Source organism: Drosophila bipectinata, chromosome 3L (assembly GCF_030179905.1).
Source record: "Drosophila bipectinata strain 14024-0381.07 chromosome 3L, DbipHiC1v2, whole genome shotgun sequence".
In the NCBI taxonomy this organism is placed as follows: Eukaryota; Metazoa; Arthropoda; class Insecta; order Diptera; family Drosophilidae; genus Drosophila; species Drosophila bipectinata.
The window spans coordinates 23,830,286-23,850,294 of NC_091738.1; the positions used below are offsets into that span (position 1 = coordinate 23,830,286).

At 37.7% G+C, this 20,009-nt stretch overlaps 1 protein-coding gene across 5 annotated transcripts in view; it reads right to left on the reverse strand.

Annotated features, from left to right (window-relative positions):
- Positions 1-20,009, reverse strand: part of AGO3 (Argonaute 3) — a 154,182-nt gene that overhangs the window by 14,462 nt on the left and 119,711 nt on the right. For 4 of the 5 annotated variants that reach the window (XM_070279617.1, XM_043209647.2, XM_043209648.2 and 1 more), the window contains one exon: positions 524-772. In XM_070279617.1, the coding sequence (XP_070135718.1) occupies positions 524-772 (249 nt within the window). Of the gene's footprint in view, positions 1-523; positions 773-20,009 lie in introns of those variants that run through there. The other variant, XR_011442680.1, reaches the window with a different exon arrangement.

Genomic DNA, 20,009 nt, shown 5'->3' on the forward strand with positions numbered 1-20,009 from the left:
CTAATATGATGTCGCCATTTTTGCATACAACAAAATCTGTTACTTTCGTTTTTAATTTAATAAAAACCTATATAAAGTCCAACTGCATTCTTTGATGTGTTTATATTTCACTCCAAATTAAAATATTTCACTTCAAATTAGTGGTCGACATTTATACTGTGTATGTGCGGCAGAGCTCGGACAGAGAAATTTCCTATGCCTTTGGAATATGGCCCTACCGACCACTGCTTCAAATGCAAATACTAAGGGGGGCGTTAATCTGGTGACGCGCAGTGGATTTACTTAATAGGGTCGGAGATGACTCCTTCTCTGCGTTGCACACTTTTGACGAAAACTGTTATTTAAGGATATTGGATAATGAAATGGATAATGACTGCAAGGATATTAAAAGTGTTATTTTTACCCTTTTTTTCTAAGGGAAACTAAAAAAATTACCAAAATCGGTGTTCTTGTCATTTAAATTGATGACCTTTTATATTTAGAGCACAGCGGAGCAAAAAAATTATATAACTAAATAACTTACCATGCAACAAGCTGGAATTCGAACCGTTCCAGGCCAATTATAATACAAAAAACAAAGCTTATAGCTTAATTTTTGAATGATATCCGGTCCATAATTTGCATCATCCCTTAAAACTATAAAGTGAGTGGGGGTGACTGTGCCTTGTCGAACCATTTGAGAAACCAGAAAAAAATCATACATATGTGCTCTTGTTATGTGCATATCAACAACCGTTCCTGGGCATGGGTTTTCAAAAGAATTATTATTTTCCTAAAATAAATAAAAAGTATAGACAATAGAAGAAAAGTTATTGTAATTTTTTGCAACAATAAGAAAATTAAAGATCACCTCCTGAGTGGAGGCTGAAGTCAAATAGTAGATCAACAATAATAAGATCAACAAAAAACGATAAAGACACGGTAAATTCAGACGAATAAAATTCGTCTTGTTTCTAAGGGAATTGTATACTCTAATGATCTTTGCAAATTATTATTTTAAAGGGACAGAAACCACAAAAGTGACAGAAATTCGCAAAACTAAAAAAGAAAGGTCGGCTATAGTCGAGTTTCCCGACTATATTATACCTGGTACTCATCTCTTCCACCCACACCTTAACTAACCTTTAAAGTTTAAAGCAGAGGTGCCCTAAAATGCAGTGAATAAAACTGCATCCGCAGTAGCAAAGGTCGTAATATTTTTAGATACTCGTAATATTTTGGCTTTCAGCAGCTTTGAGTGCGAGCGACTTTTTAAAATGAGCATTTGCTTCTGCTTCCGAAGAAAACGCGAATCCGCAGTCGAAGCAAAAGCATAAATTTCAAAGCAGCTAATATGAAACAGCTGCCGCAGTCGCTGATTTTCGTTATTCTGCTGACTGCCTTGCTGCGGCTTTCGATCATAAGCGTTAGTCAAAGCAACAGCAGATTGTAAATTAAGTATGCTGCTGCTTGTTTCTGTTGCCTATTCGACTATTGCAATTCTGTAGAATTTTCTGCTTCATTCTTTTAATTTATAGAATTTTTGCTTTCGATCAGCAGTGTAAATCTAAGAAGTAAAGGCAAAAACTAACGACATCAGCGATCTTATGTACGCTACTTAGTTCTAGCACTAACCATACAGCATATAGACAACCCATTTCATACAACGAAAATGGACGCAAAAATTTCTTGCGACAGGCCCAAGAGAGGATTTCTTACGCTCTCTTACGCTCATATTCTCATAGAATGCTTTCTGTTTCTCAGTCGCTGAAAGGAGCGCGACAAAGAAGGTTGGTCTGCGCTTGGATTGTTCTTTGTATGTATGCGTGTCACACATTCGCATACACGGGGGCATGTGTGCGTGCGATTTCGTTTCGAAGCCAGCGCACAAAATTTAGATTTTTCTAACTTTTCAGGCTGTCTACCCTAACAAAATTCGGGTAATGTCTGTTCACTCCCCTAAAAGTCATCCATCGGTAGGGTATGCAAGCACAGTTCTCATGCAGAACAACAAAAACTTAAAAGCAATCGGCGTTTTAAGTGGTGTTGACTGAAATATATCCTGCTCCGTTCTCTTAGTTAGAAAAATCTAAATTTTGTGCGAAAAAGTTAGAAAAATCTAAATTTTGTGCGCTGGCTTCGAAACGAAATCGCACGCACACATGCCCCCGTGTATGTGAATGTGTGAAACGCATACATACAAAGAACAATCCAAGCGCAGACCAACCTTCTTTGTCGCGCTCCTTTCAGCGACTGAGAAACAGAAAGCATTCTATGAGAATGTGAGGGGCCTCTCTCTGGACCTGTCGCAAGAAATTTTTGCGTCCATTTTCGTTGTATAAAATGGGTTGTCTATATGCTGTATGGTTAGTGGTTCTAGTCAAAGGGTACAGTCCCGCAATAAAGTGGTGGCACACTTAGAAATTTCGACTTTAAATGTTATTTTCAGGCTATCATTTATTATTTTCTTATTTATTATTTATTATTTTATTTATTATTTATTATTATTATTATTTTCTATCAATGTCCATTTTTTTTAAATTTGGTTTAATAAAATATTTTTTATTTGAAAGGTACAAAAAATTTGTTATTTATCTAATATTATTTAAGCAATTTTAATTTAAAACAAGAAAGGAAAGTTAACTTCGGGCGGAGCCAAAGTTGATGTACCCTTGCAGTTAAAACCGGAAAAAATATAATCTGTACTAAGTTCCAGCTTTCTATCTTCAAAAACACAAAAGTGTTGTCCGATCGTTCAGTTATATGGCAGCTATAGGATATAGTTGGCCGATCCTTATGAAATTTGGCATGTCGTATTTTTTTGCTGTAAGTAGCATTCATACAAAATTTACATCATAATTTCTAACTCTAAAAACACCAAGGTTAAACCATTTCCGATGAATCATTTTTATGGCAGCTATAGGATATAGTCGGCATTGATATAGCCGAATATAAGTTTTTGTACGAATGCTATTTTTGACAAAATAATACGACAAATCAAATTTCATAAGTTCTCCGTTTTATTTGCCAGAATATCAATGGGGATTATTCAGGTCAAGATGAGAGTGCCGTATTCCCAAATTGATATAAAGGTCGATATGAGCCTCCAATTTTTTTTTTGTCGCACTGTGTAATAATAGATTATTCTGTAGATTCTATTTGTGGCAGAATAATACGACATAAGCCTGCTAAGACCCTATATGGCCCAACTTCCGTGTTTTTGAAGATAGAACGCTTAAGTTTTCTAAAGATTATATTTTTGGCAAATTGAATGAACCTTCCAAATTTTGTTTGGAAATGGGGTCTATATTCTAGAGCTGTCATATAACTGAAGAATTGGAATGGTTATTTGGTAAAAATAACAAATTTGGCTCATTTAGCAAGATAGAAGCTTGAAATTTTTTTATTTGATATTTTAATAAATTGGTTTCATATTAAAGTTATCATAACAGTCGGCCCATTATACCCGATATTTGTGATTTATATCCGATCATAACTGCAAGGGTATATCAACTTCACCTCTTTTTCTTGTCCTTTCTCCTCTTTTCTTGTTTATATTAATTTCAAAGATTTCTTGCGAATATGTTAAAATGCAATTTTCTTATTCTTGAGTTTTTATTTGACGCTGCATGGCACGTGGCGAGGGAGTGGCACGCCAAATGTAAGGAACATTATTGAACAAGATAAAAAATTGATATTGAACATATTATAAATTGAGCAGAATTTATAATATATTTTAAGTAACCTGTTTTCATAACACCCTACAAAAGATCTTGATGCTCGTTTTCCAAATCTATATCATACGGAAAGTTCAAAGTATCAGTATCAAAAAAGCTCGCATCCTCCCTTGTATCATCCAAATTTGTTGAGCATTGTAATAAATTGATTACTTCTGAAGGAAGACACATTCTTTTCTGTTGTCGTATTGTGTTGACTCCAAATATACGTCGTCTGCAAACTATTTAATGGGATCATTAATCTTGGCTATTTCCCAAATAAGTGGAAGAAATCCATAATTATAATTAAACTGAAGCCTGGAAAAGACTACAAAATTCCGTCATCATACAAAGTAGTGTTGTAGTGCAAAGGTGGCTAAACAAAAAGGTGGTTAAACAAAAAATAAGAGCCACGCAATGAGCTCATTGAGCAACGATCAAAAGAACGAGGGAGAAGTTCAGTGAACCAATGAAACGGCTTCTACTCTTACTTTTCAACCCGCGATACCGAAGTGGAAAAATCGGCGATTATAAGCAACCCGGCTTTACTGACCGCTGAAACCCAAAGGGCACGGTCTTGTTCACCCGCTCTGCTCATTCCGACTCCCGCGTCATGGAGTTCGCAGTGTAAAACCCCCCCTCCAATATCGGAAACAAATTTCGCACCAACAACTAGCAGCGCTACAATTTCTGCAACAACAGCGAAAACCTCTGCAACTCAAAGTACCGCGACGTCAACGACTACAGAGAGTACAAAAACAACAACTTCGGAAAGTGCCAAAGCGGCTACGGCCACACAGACTGGAATGGATCGCTAAATCCAAATTAAGCGCAAGCTTAGCCCGCAGAGTAATCCAGCAGGCAATAAAACAAAAATTAACCGTGTCCTGAATATCGACAAAGAACCAGACAGTTCCACTACTAACAGATTTGCCCTACTGGCGGAGGTTGAGGAAAACCAACCAGCCCAAGACACCGCAAAGAAACCCAAGCCCCCTCCAATCTATATTAGGGAAAAAAGCTCGAGTGCCCTGGTCAACAAAATTGCGTCGTTGTTCGGGAACGGTGACAACTTTCATGTTGTTCCGCTTATCAAAGGGAACATCCATGAAACAAAGGTGCAAACCAAGACTGAAGAGCACTTCCGAATCGTGTCCAAATATCTGGACACTGTACAGAAAAACTATTACACGTACCAGCTGAAAATCAGTAAGGGCCTACCACTTGGTAGTAAAGGGAATAGAACCTGATGTTACCGCCGCGGAAAAAAAAACCGCCCTTAAAGAAAAAAGAAATTCTAAATAAAGATAAAAAGCCACAACCCCTCTTTAAGGTCGAGCTCGAGCCAGAAAGCAGGTCGCTGAAGAAGAACGAAGTCCACCCAATCTACAACCTGCAATATCTTTTGCATCGGAAAATCACTGTTGAAGAGCCACATAAACGCAACGGCCCAGTGCAATGCACTAACTGTCAAGAGTATGGACACACAAGGTCTTACTGCACACTTCGGGCTGTCTGTGTAGTCTGCGGGGACGCCCACAAGTCCGCTTGCTGCACTACAAACAAGGACAGTACCGTGAAGAAATGTGGAAACTGCGGAGGCAGCCATACGGCAAACTATAGAGGATGTATGGTGTATAAGGAGTTAAAGAGTCGCATGCGTCAAGCGAACAACAAAAACTTAAAAGCAATCGGCGTTTTAAGTGGTGTTGACTGAAATATATCCTGCTCCGTTCTCTTAGTTAGAAAAATCTAAATTTTGTGCGAAAAAGTTAGAAAAATCTAAATTTTGTGCGCTGGCTTCGAAACGAAATCGCACGCACACATGCCCCCGTGTATGTGAATGTGTGAAACGCATACATACAAAGAACAATCCAAGCGCAGACCAACCTTCTTTGTCGCGCTCCTTTCAGCGACTGAGAAACAGAAAGCATTCTATGAGAATGTGAGGGGCCTCTCTCTGGACCTGTCGCAAGAAATTTTTGCGTCCATTTTCGTTGTATAAAATGGGTTGTCTATATGCTGTATGGTTAGTGGTTCTAGTCAAAGGGTACAGTCCCGCAATAAAGTGGTGGCACACTTAGAAATTTCGACTTTAAATGTTATTTTCAGGCTATCATTTATTATTTTCTTATTTATTATTTATTATTTTATTTATTATTTATTATTATTATTATTTTCTATCAATGTCCATTTTTTTTAATTTGGTTTGGTTTCAATTTTTTATTTGAAAGGTACAAAAAATTTGTTATTTATCTAATATTATTTAAGCAATTTTAATTTAAAACAAGAAAGGAAAGTTAACTTCGGGCGGAGCCAAAGTTGATGTACCCTTGCAGTTAAAACCGGAAAAAATATAATCTGTACTAAGTTCCAGCTTTCTATCTTCAAAAACACAAAAGTGTTGTCCGATCGTTCAGTTATATGGCAGCTATAGGATATAGTTGGCCGATCCTTATGAAATTTGGCATGTCGTATTTTTTTGCTGTAAGTAGCATTCATACAAAATTTACATCATAATTTCTAACTCTAAAAACACCAAGGTTAAACCATTTCCGATGAATCATTTTTATGGCAGCTATAGGATATAGTCGGCATTGATATAGCCGAATATAAGTTTTTGTACGAATGCTATTTTTGACAAAATAATACGACAAATCAAATTTCATAAGTTCTCCGTTTTATTTGCCAGAATATCAATGGGGATTATTCAGGTCAAGATGAGAGTGCCGTATTCCCAAATTGATATAAAGGTCGATATGAGCCTCCAATTTTTTTTTTGTCGCACTGTGTAATAATAGATTATTCTGTAGATTCTATTTGTGGCAGAATAATACGACATAAGCCTGCTAAGACCCTATATGGCCCAACTTCCGTGTTTTTGAAGATAGAACGCTTAAGTTTTCTAAAGATTATATTTTTGGCAAATTGAATGAACCTTCCAAATTTTGTTTGGAAATGGGGTCTATATTCTAGAGCTGTCATATAACTGAAGAATTGGAATGGTTATTTGGTAAAAATAACAAATTTGGCTCATTTAGCAAGATAGAAGCTTGAAATTTTTTTATTTGATATTTTAATAAATTGGTTTCATATTAAAGTTATCATAACAGTCGGCCCATTATACCCGATATTTGTGATTTATATCCGATCATAACTGCAAGGGTATATCAACTTCACCTCTTTTTCTTGTCCTTTCTCCTCTTTTCTTGTTTATATTAATTTCAAAGATTTCTTGCGAATATGTTAAAATGCAATTTTCTTATTCTTGAGTTTTTATTTGACGCTGCATGGCACGTGGCGAGGGAGTGGCACGCCAAATGTAAGGAACATTATTGAACAAGATAAAAAATTGATATTGAACATATTATAAATTGAGCAGAATTTATAATATATTTTAAGTAACCTGTTTTCATAACACCCTACAAAAGATCTTGATGCTCGTTTTCCAAATCTATATCATACGGAAAGTTCAAAGTATCAGTATCAAAAAAGCTCGCATCCTCCCTTGTATCATCCAAATTTGTTGAGCATTGTAATAAATTGATTACTTCTGAAGGAAGACACATTCTTTTCTGTTGTCGTATTGTGTTGACTCCAAATATACGTCGTCTGCAAACTATTTAATGGGATCATTAATCTTGGCTATTTCCCAAATAAGTGGAAGAAATCCATAATTATAATTAAACTGAAGCCTGGAAAAGACTACAAAATTCCGTCATCATACAAAGTAGTGTTGTAGTGCAAAGGTGGCTAAACAAAAAGGTGGTTAAACAAAAAATAAGAGCCACGCAATGAGCTCATTGAGCAACGATCAAAAGAACGAGGGAGAAGTTCAGTGAACCAATGAAACGGCTTCTACTCTTACTTTTCAACCCGCGATACCGAAGTGGAAAAATCGGCGATTATAAGCAACCCGGCTTTACTGACCGCTGAAACCCAAAGGGCACGGTCTTGTTCACCCGCTCTGCTCATTCCGACTCCCGCGTCATGGAGTTCGCAGTGTAAAACCCCCCCTCCAATATCGGAAACAAATTTCGCACCAACAACTAGCAGCGCTACAATTTCTGCAACAACAGCGAAAACCTCTGCAACTCAAAGTACCGCGACGTCAACGACTACAGAGAGTACAAAAACAACAACTTCGGAAAGTGCCAAAGCGGCTACGGCCACACAGACTGGAATGGATCGCTAAATCCAAATTAAGCGCAAGCTTAGCCCGCAGAGTAATCCAGCAGGCAATAAAACAAAAATTAACCGTGTCCTGAATATCGACAAAGAACCAGACAGTTCCACTACTAACAGATTTGCCCTACTGGCGGAGGTTGAGGAAAACCAACCAGCCCAAGACACCGCAAAGAAACCCAAGCCCCCTCCAATCTATATTAGGGAAAAAAGCTCGAGTGCCCTGGTCAACAAAATTGCGTCGTTGTTCGGGAACGGTGACAACTTTCATGTTGTTCCGCTTATCAAAGGGAACATCCATGAAACAAAGGTGCAAACCAAGACTGAAGAGCACTTCCGAATCGTGTCCAAATATCTGGACACTGTACAGAAAAACTATTACACGTACCAGCTGAAAATCAGTAAGGGCCTACCACTTGGTAGTAAAGGGAATAGAACCTGATGTTACCGCCGCGGAAAAAAAAACCGCCCTTAAAGAAAAAAGAAATTCTAAATAAAGATAAAAAGCCACAACCCCTCTTTAAGGTCGAGCTCGAGCCAGAAAGCAGGTCGCTGAAGAAGAACGAAGTCCACCCAATCTACAACCTGCAATATCTTTTGCATCGGAAAATCACTGTTGAAGAGCCACATAAACGCAACGGCCCAGTGCAATGCACTAACTGTCAAGAGTATGGACACACAAGGTCTTACTGCACACTTCGGGCTGTCTGTGTAGTCTGCGGGGACGCCCACAAGTCCGCTTGCTGCACTACAAACAAGGACAGTACCGTGAAGAAATGTGGAAACTGCGGAGGCAGCCATACGGCAAACTATAGAGGATGTATGGTGTATAAGGAGTTAAAGAGTCGCATGCGTCAAGCGACCGCAACGCGCAACCAAAATCCACAGAATGCGTACATTGCGTCAAAAACTACGCCAGACGTCTTCTTCGCCAAAGCTGCGAGATCCTCATTCGGTCCACTAAACACCACCAACGGCTTCTCCTATGCCGATGCTCTACGATCTGGAAGGGAAATTCCAATTCAGCCTAACTCTCAAAGCGCTCAACAGGCCCCAGAACAGCCACACAGCAAAACGGAAACTATGATGCTTACCCTCCAACAAAGTATGATGGAGCTTATGTCATTCATGAAAACGACCATGCAAACGCTTGTTCAAAACCAGAATATGTTGATACAGCTGCTCGTAGCACAACAGTCTAAATAATCTATGCAGGCGCTACGAATATCAATGTGGAACGCCAATGCACAGTGGTTGCGCCCGTAGGCCATAAATCGAAAAAACAACTTGAAAATAATTATTCAAAATGTAAATAATTTGTCTCTAAATCAGAGGTCGGCACGGCCCTATCTCGGGGGCATAGGAAATATCTCTGCCCGAGCTCTGCCACACACACACAGTATAAATGTGTGAAACGTCATGCTCACAGCCTACTTTGTGCTATTCGTTACTAACACTAATGCGGTAAAATCATATCAATGTATTGGGGTGCCGATACATTACTGCTCTAAATTGACCACATTTTGTCATTGCAAGCTAGTTTTTTCTAAAAATTCTAAAAATAGAATGCAAAGTGTAAACACGTGTTCAATTTTGCTGCTGCAGCTACGTTAGTGAGCTTTTCGTCAAAACAAAAGTGAAGTTCAAAGTGGTCGGACGTTCGCAAAAATTCACCAAATTTAATTATTTAAAATGCATTTTAAAGTTGAACGTATTATCTTTAAAAAATGGGTTTTATGAAATTTATCTGACTAATTAAATTTTTTTTGTGTCTTTTAGATCTATTTACCCTTTTTTGTCTTTTTTGTGAACGTCTTTTTCATGTTTAGTTAAAGTTTTAGTTGTGATCCCACGAAATCCCACATATAGTATGTATGTTAATGTATTCGTCGGACTTTTAGGGTACTGTATGCCTAAAATCAGCTGCAGAAATTTGCAGATGTTAATATAATCGGAAAAATACTGATGCTATCTAGCATTTGCCAAGGGGAAGTTTTTCCTTATTGTGCTTTTCTTTTCTTCTCGTTGCTCGTGTTTGTAATGTTTTTGAAATATTTCTATTTACTTATATCATTGAAATTCACTTTTTAGGAGATTCCCATAAGTGTGCATTTACACGACTATACATTTTTAATCTTTGGTGTGCAGAAGGTGGCACCAACGCTGGAAGATTAAAAAAAAATATTGAAGTTATGCAAGAGCAAATTGAAAACAACGGACAAACGGAAGAAAACTGCAATTATGCAATATTAATCAAGTTGATTATCAGACTACTTTTGCCTTCTGATCCATTTATTACAGGACTAAGGAAATTACCTTGCAAATTTAAGTCCAATTTAAAGAAATCAACTTTAGATTTGTTAGAAGAATTTGATTAACTATTATGTTTTCTTTGTTTTTTTGATTTAATTTATGTTTTTTTATTTTATTTGATATGGCGTCTAATTTGTTTACAAAAGTGTATTATTATAAAAGTATTTGAATATTACTTGAAACTGGTACTTAGTTAAGTTTACAATTTTTGCTATGACAGCTGTATGATATAGTTTTCCGATTTGGACTATATTTGGCAAGCATATATAAAACTGGCCACACGCATAAAATTTGTATGTTTGGTTTACATATCTTGAAAAACAAAAAAATTTTCTATCCTATCGTTCCTATGGCAGCTATATGATATAGTCGTACGATATGGCCAATTTTTTTACTATGCATCTTCTATATATATAAAAGAACAACGTGTTTTATGTTACAACACTTATAAATCAAGAACGGAAGAACAGATTTGAGTGAAAATTGGTAGGGAGGTAGCTTAGAGCCAGGAGAAGGACATAGGATACTTTTTGTCCCGTTCGACAGCGTTCCTCCCTGGCCCATACTTTTTTATTTAGGCAGACAGCTAAGAAGAAAATGTCAAATGTCAAAATGTCAGTTACAAACGAAGTCAAATTCATAGTCAGGCTCTCAAATTTAACAACGAACCAAAAAGATTGTGTTGCGCTTCCGGGAAAGTGAAATTGCCTCAACTTGAAGCACCACTAGAGCCTCTGCACTCTCTATTGATATTTGTAAGAAATCAATATTAAAACTATTTCTATTAAATAAATAATTAACAAGTGGATTGAAGTGAAGTGAAGTTTAATTAATAATGCCGCGACCAAGACGATCGAATCTTTCCCGACAAAGCCGTAATGCAAGAAGAATACAAAATACTGCATATGAAAGGACTGAAGAAGAACGAGAAATTGCACGTGAACAGAGCCGCAATAGTAAGGCTCGACTTCGTGCTTCTCAAATAGATTTTAATTTGCGACGAAAAATTTTAGCTGATTTGAATCGAGCTGCGTTTCGATACGATTGCAGCAATGATTACAGCTTGCATCCTAGCGTTTGCATTGGGCAAATGGACGTTGTTTGCGAGTATTGTGGTGCATTAAAGTTTTCCGGAGAAACGCCTGGATTATGCTGCGTTAATGATAAAGTGAAGTTGCCAGTAATTCCAAGATCTGCGGCTGCCGACGAAATAAACGCTTGCCTCAAATCGTCAAATCTATGGCGCTATGTGAAGAAACTGCAGCTGATAACAAACATGAGAGTTACATTGCTTAATGATACATCTGCTGAAGATTTCTCGGAGCAATTTCTGACTATCGGTAATGGTCAAGTACCTGTCGATGAATCGAGCGGATTAATATCATTTCCAAATAATTTTTTTAATTTTGTCTCATCAAAAGACGAACTTATCAACAATGTATTTCCAAATATTATTTCTAACTACAAAAATAATGAATGGTTGAGTGAGCGAGCAATTTTAGCGGCTAAGAATAAAGATGTAGATGACCTGAACTACATAATTCAAAATAAGATCATTGGAACAATGCATTCATTCAAATCTATTGACTGCGTCACAAATGAAGATGAAGCCACCAACTATCCAATTGAATTTTTAAACTCTTTGGACGTGCCTGGCTTACCACCGCACAATTTACGCCTAAAGGTTGGCTCAGTAGTAATCATGCTTCGAAACATAAACCAACCAAAACTGTGCAACGGTACGCGTTTGGTGGTTAGTAAATTGATGAACAATGTAATTTACGCTACGATAATGATAGGAAAATTCAAAGGTGAGGAAGTTCTAATTCCGAGGATCCCGATGATCCCAACCGATATGCCGTTTGAATTTAAAAGACTTCAATTTCCGATACGTCTTGCATTTGCCATGACAATCAACAAATCACAAGCCCAATCCTTAAAAGTTTGTGGTTTAAATCTAGAACATTCACGTTTTTCCCATGGTCAATTATACGTGGCATGTTCACGGGTCGGAAAACCATCTGCGTTGTTTGTTTTTGCGCCTGATAATAAAAAAAAAAATGTCGTGTATCACAAGGTGCTTGAGTGAAGAGCAACCTATATACTAAAATACAGAAATAATAATGAATGATTAAGGAGGAGAAACAAAGAATATTTTATACCCACAAGTATTACAGAATTTAATTAATTTGAAAATTATTCTTTTTTGTTTGACTTATTTTTTATGCGTGCAACAACAATATGCCACAGCGAAACGTGGCAGGGTACTGCTAGTTTCAAATATTTTTTTAGAATTTTGGTGTAAATTTCGTTACAATATCTGAACTAGAAGTACTTATGGCCGCGGCTTAATACAAGCCCAAACACTGTGCAATGGTGTCTCACGGCATAAACTAGAATTGTCACAATTCTTCACCGAAAACCATATTGACGTTATGCTACTGGTGGATACGCATCTTACAAGCAAATACAACTTTCATATAAGAGGCTACACAATCTACCGCACAGATCATCCAGATGGGAAAGCCCACGGCGGAACTGGAGTTCTAATCAGAGAACGCATTAAACACCACTTTCACAAAAGGTTTGCAACAAACTTCTTGCAGGCCACATCGATACAAATTCAGTCAAGCAACGGAATCCTTTCAATCGCTGCCGTTTACTGCCCTCCTCGTTTCTCAATCTCGGAAGGACAATTTATGGACTTCTACAATTCACTTGGGGATCGATTTATAGCCGCCGGAGACTACAACGCCAAACATACACACTGGGGATCACGTCTAGTGACTCCCAAAGGAAGACAATTGTACAATGGAATTATAAATGTGAAAAATGAACTGGACTACGTTTCCACTGGAAGTGCCACATACTGGCCAACAGACTCACGAAAGCTCCCAGACCTTATTGATTTGGCAGTGACAAAAAACATACCTCGCAATCGCAAAGTGCCAAAGCAGTCTCGGACTTATCATCTGACCACTCGCCTGTGCTTCTAACGCTTCTTCAAAGCCCAGCAATAACCGAACACCCCTTCAGCCTGACGACGCCAAAAACGAACTGGCTAAAATACAAAAAGAACGAGAGTGCCCACATAGAACTCGACCCGGAATTTAACATGGAATCGGACATCGACTACACTACGAGCGCCCTGGAAGAAGTACTCGTTGCGGCAGCTAAAATCTCTACTCCTCATAGGAAAGATGTAGACCGAAACAAATACTTCAAATCTAATCAGCAAATCGAACAGCTCGTGCGAGAAAAGAGGCGCACGCGTCGTGATTGGCAAAACAGCAGATCACCAGCTTCAAAACAATGCCTTAAGGAAGCAACCCGATCAATCGACCAGGCTCTTCACCAACAGGAAGAAAATGCACAGCTAAGGTACATCCAGAATCTTTCGCCAACATGCACAATGTACCCCCTGTGGAGGGCCCACCCAAATCTTAGCGCCCCAATTGAAACGACCACCCCGATAAGAAACTCTTCGGGATACTGGGCTCGCAGCGACGAAGACCGAGCTGAAACATTCGCCACACATCTCCAAAGTGCCTTCCAGCCAAACCCAGCCTCAAATTCATTCCTCCTGCCAGAAATTCAGCCAGAGTCCTCCCCTCAGTCAGCCGCACCTTCATTCCGGCCGAACGAAATCGAAAAAGTCATAAGAGGGCTAAAACCAAAAAAGGCTCCCGGTGGTGACCTATTGACCCCAAAGATGCTGATCGAACTTCCAAAATGCGCTATAGAGGTCGGCTGCAAACTATTTAATGGAATCATTAATCTTGGCTACTTCCCAAAAAAGTGGAAGAAATCCATCATTATACAGACCAATAAGCCTTCTATCTTGTTTGTCTAAATTGTTTGAAAAATACTTGTTAACTCGCATAATACCACATCTGGAAGCTTGCAATATTATCGCGGCACACCAATTTGGCTTTCGAAGAAACCATGGAACCATCGAACAAGTGAACAGATTAACATCCGAAATACGCGCAGCTTTCGAACAGCGAGAATACTGCAGCGCTATTTTCCTCGACGTATCTCAGGCTTTCGACCGAGTTTGGCTCATCGGACTCATGCACAAAATTAAAACGTATTTGCCAAAATACACCCACAAGCTACTGGAATCATACCTCTAGAATAGGGTATTCTCAGTGAGATGCAACGCAGCTACTTCGGGCGATTACACCATCGAAGCTGGAGTTCCACAAGGAAGCGCACTCGGCCCGTGTCTATATGTTTTGTATACTGCGGATATTCCTACGAGCGCACAACTAACAACGTCAACGTTCGCGGACGATCCTTCGTCGCTCCATATGCCCAACGCAGGCAACAACCCAACATCTCACAATAGTGGAAAGGTGGCTGTCCGACTGGCGCATTAAAATAAACGAACAAAAGTGTAAACATATAACGTTTACTCTAAATAGACAAACACGCTTTTACTAAAAGGTATGCAGATCCCTCAAGCTAACGAAGTAACGTACCTTGGCGTTCACTTTGATAGACGACTTACCTGGCGTAAGCACATCGAATGCAAAAAGAATCACCTAAAACTGAAAGCCAGCAGCCTCCATTATAAGCCCACGATCGCCACTGTGCCTGGACTACAAGTTACTACTGTACAATTCAGTCCTAAAGCCAATCTGGACGTATGGCTCCCAGCTGTGGGGGAACGCGAGCAACAGCAACATAGACATCATACAGCGCGCACAATCAAAAATCTTGAGAACTATCACAGGGGCACCTTGGTATGTTCGCAACGAAAACATCCACCGGGATCTGGGCATCCTCGCAGTGAAAGACGAAATACAGAAGCAAAAAGAGTCATACAAAGAAAAACTGTCTTCGCACCCAAATTTTCTTGCTCGGGGATTGACTCTGGTTTCTAGCGAATCCCGCCTGCGACGCAATGACCTCCCAACCCAGAAATCGATTTTGAGGGCCGTCCAACTCTGCATCAGTCAATATGACTGTTAGTTAATTTAAAAATATAAGATTTAATACACCTCTTGTTAGTCTCACAAAAACAAAGTTCAAAAAATAAAAGCAACGTTTAAAAAAAAAATTTAAAAAAAATTAGTACCGTGCTGTTTTTTCTCACGTGAGGTAGGCGGCGGTCGGATTTATAAAATTTGTTTCATGATTCGGCTCCTTCTTCTCCAAATAACATATGGGAAGCACAGTATTCTTAATTATTTCACTTCCACGAATTTCAATTTTATGCACCGTTGCGATTATAGGTTCTGATCGATGATCTGTTCTGCAGCAGCAAGCAAACAAAAGATTCTACATTTTTTAACGTCTTTTGGAAGCTGACATGAAAGCGGAAATAATATTCTTTTTAAATTTGAAATAATCGCATAATCTGCGATTTCAGTTATATCATAAAAATGATTGAGGATCGGAAAATGAACGGCGTGCAGTATTTCCATCGTTGGTACTGTTAAATCCTCTAGCTTTTGGTTTGTCAAACATGTAGTGATAAACTATTTCAAAATAGGCCCTACAATTTTTTTTTTGTTGAGAAACCTTTTTATTATTAGCCAAAAAAAAGGCGGTTGTCGCCAGCATGCAAAATAAATTCAAAATCTGGAATCCAGCTGTGAAGTGGGCTTAGGAGGAAATTTCTCTGCCCGAGCTCTGCCGCACACAATTATATACATACAATACAATTATATAAGGTAGTCCATTCCACTGATATATCGTTCGGGTTTAATTTCAAACTGTCAAACTGAAAGGTGATTTTGTTTTCATAACTTTAACCCTTAAGTGGCCAAGCAAAAAATGACTTTTGCCATTGCCATGAAAAATGAATGGAGGACTGATGAAGCCTTCATCGACATTTAAAAACAAAATAAAACAACTTGAACTCATATTTTTACATATTGTTAAAGACACATTTCAAATAACTACAAATTTAAAACACACATTGTTAAACACCGCTGAGCAGGTCGATATAAATGTATACATAAAAAAATTTTATTTTAAGATACGCATACACTTTAGAATTAAGAACTTAAACAAAAGAATGGCTGAACAAAAACAAAGAATAATGTCAAACTCTAAACTTATTAAAATAAAACAAGAAAGGAAAGCTAACTTCGGGCGGAGCCGAAGTTGATATACCCTTGCAGTTAAAACCGGAATATAGAATAGAATCTGTACCAAGTTCCAGCTTTCTATCTTCAAAAACACGAAAGTTGGGTCATTTCCGATCGTTCAGTTATATGGCAGCTATAGGATATAGTCGGCCGATCCTTATGAAATTTGACATGTCGTAATGTTTTGCCAAAAATAGCACTCATGTCAAATTTGAACTCTCTAACTTTAAAAACACCAAAGCTATACCATTTCCGATCAATCAGTTATAGGGCAGCTATAGGATATAGCAGACCGATCCTTATGAAATTTGGCATGTCGTATTATTTTGCCTCATGTAAAATTTGAACTCTCTAACTCTAAAAACACCGAAGTTATACCATTTCCGATCAATCAGTTATATGGCAGCTATAGGATATAGTCGGCCGATCCCGGTCGTTCCGACTTATATACTGCGTGCAAAGGAAAGAAGGGTGTGTGCAAAGTTTCAAGACGATAGCTTTAAAACTGAGAGACTAGTTCGCGTAGAAACAGACAGACAGACGGACAGACGGACAGACGGACAGACGGACAGACGGACAGACGGACATGCTCATATCAACTCAGGAGGTGATCCTGATCAAGAATATATATACTTTATAGGGTCGGAGATGTCTCCTTCACTGCGTTGCACACTTTTGGACAAAATTATAATACCCTCTGCAAGGGTATAATTATGAACACTACAACTCTTGTCATAACTAAGAAAAACTTTTATAAACTTTTACTTTTAAATTGTATCATGGCCGCACACACACAGTACAAATGTGTAAAACGTCACGGTCACAGCCTACTTTCTCCTATTCTTTACTAATACTAATGCGTTAAAATCATATCAATGTATTGGGGTGCCTACCACTGATATAGACGGAAGGCGCAATACATCAAGAATTGTGACGAAGCTCAATGCTGACGAGGAGCTTACCGGGGATATTATAAGTACTGGAAGTACTAATAATGGAAACACTGCACGAAGATTTTTTCAGCAACCAAATTTAGCTGCGCGCATAAAAGGAGTACACTTAATGTTAATATTTCGATTTAGCGTTGTCCTGCGAGCATTAGCCTGAGGACATTACTTAAAAACGGATGCATTTAATTGTTCGTACGCAATTAGTGCCAAAAATTAAAAAGAAAAAAAAAATTTTCTGATACTTTTTTTTTGTTTCCGATAGCATTTGGTGAGTTCTTTTCTTAGTGTAAATTATGGTTCTAATGGATTTTTCATTTTCATAATATTAGCAAAAAACATGAGGTCGCGAACGTACGCGAAATGGAAGTCGGGTTTGGCTTGCTCTAGCAAAATCAAAAAATCTGCGAATTGGAATAGAATATTTTGATGCAATAACTTTACTTTTCTATTTTAGAGGCATGTAGCTTTCTGACGAGTCTGTTCCCAATTAAATATCTCCATTAGTTTTTTATACTTTTGCAGAGGGTATTATAATTTTGTCCAAAAGTGTGCACCGCAGTGAAGGAGACATCTCCGACCCTATAAAGTATATATATTCTTGATCAGGATCACCTCCTGAGTTGATATGAGCATGTCCGTCTGTCTGTTTCTACGCAAACTTCTACGCAAACATGAGTGCTATTTTTGGCAAAACATTACGACATGCCAAATTTCATAAGGATCGGCCGACTGTATCCTATAGCTGCCATATAACTGAACGATCGGAAATGACCCAACTTTCGTGTTTTTGAAGATAGAATAGCTTAAGTACGGGTCAAAAACGTACTATTTTTCCACATATACAATTTTTTTTTTTGTTTACCTCTTTGTTTTTATAAATAAATTTATATTTTCTTAAAAAATCATGTTTCACCAAATTTTTTTTTTTTTAATAAAAAATTAAATTTTAATTTTATTTTTAATTTTAATTTAATTTAATTTTAATTGTCACTTCTTTTATCCATCTACAAATATTAAAAAGCTTGTTAAACCAAAAAACTAATTTTTTTTTTTTAATAATATTAAGTTTTATACGTTTGTTATACATAAGGTCGCGAACGTACGCCACTTTAAAATTCAATACAACAAAAAATTCTTGAAAAAGTCGTGATTTTTTTTTTAATTTCAATAGTTTACACTAAAATGACTTAACACATGAAGTTTTATCCACCCGCTTTCACTTAATGCGAAGCAATTACAATAAAATTATGTTTTGGGTCGCGAACGTACGATTAGAACATCGATAAGAATCAAAGTACAAATTAAGAGGTAATTTAACATTTTTTCGCTCTCTTTGAATTTTTCTCGTCTTATTAGATTGTTATTAAGAGATTTAGTACAAAAAGAGCAAACACATCATATGTTTTCCTTGATAAATAAATAAACATAAAAATGTCTTTAAAAGTAAAAATTACATTTTTTGACTTTTCGGGCTTTTAAAAAAAAAAATAAAGCTGAGATATGCTATGAATCCAATAGAATCAGGGGTAGGCAAGCCCATGGCTCCTCGGGCTCTCAAGGCTCCCCCCGTTATTCGTAATTTTTGGCGCCAGCAAATCGGGCCAGACGATCGAGTCGCGCGATCAGTGAGCCGTGAAGATTTACAAAAACAATGCTACACAAATTCCGAGGCAGGTAGCGGGCCCGACCCCGCGGTCCCGAGTTTGCAACAAAAATTATTAAGGGTCCGTTTGCGCACAACGCGACAACAACCATCGCGAGGGTGGTGGTTGTTGTTGTAATTTGTTTTTTGGCCGAGCTGCGGCTCCGACCGTTAGATTTCGTGCCCACCACTGCAATAGATTATGAAAATTTGGATATTTATTTATGAAAATACAAAAAAAGAATCGTGGAATATGGACATTTATTTTGTCGGTCCTGGTTGACCATCCGCCGGAATAGCCGATATGTTTTGTATATGTTGTAATGTATATCTAATGTATATGTTTGCGTCTTGTATAATATAAGTTATAATTATATTTCCTACTCTTTTTTTTTTTTTAATATAAAAAATTTAATAAGTCTTTTTTTTAATATAAAAAAAAAAAATAAAATAAAAACAAAAAAAATTTCTTAAAAAAAAAAACAAAATTGAGTAACAAACCGAAAATAAAAAACCGATTGAAGATATCTCTAATATTTTAGAAGTTATTAATTAAATGCCGCTAGCGAGGCCGAGTCGACCACTGTGGAGCGTGGCAATTATATTTTTGTTTTGATTGCTCATATTTGGCGATATATTGGTCTTTTGTCAAGTTCTGGTCTAAAAGAAATGCTAACGCTTCATGGGGAGTAACAACTTTTGTTTTTTTACATTCCTCCGATTTAGCAATATTTGCAGCTAGTCTCCTAATAGATATAGTGCGCTTCGCACAGAGTGGCAGTGTTGGTCGACCCCGTCGCCTCAAGCCCTCCGGTACATTAATGACCGTTTGAGTAGAACAGTTGAGAAACCAAAAAGACTAAGATTCCTTAACCGGAGCAAGTGGTTAACAAAATCAAATGCTTTACTTAAATCACTGCAAAGGACTTCTATTTGTACGCTACTCAGAAATCCATCCAAGACAGAAGAAGTTAGCTTCAACAAGTTGAGGGTAGTGAAGTCGGGCCTTTTGAAACCACGCCGGAAAGGAGAAAATATTTAGCTAGAAAGCCAATGGGGAGTAATTTATTTTTCAAAAGTTTTAGAGTGGCTGACAATTTAGAAATGAGACCGAGCGTTTTAT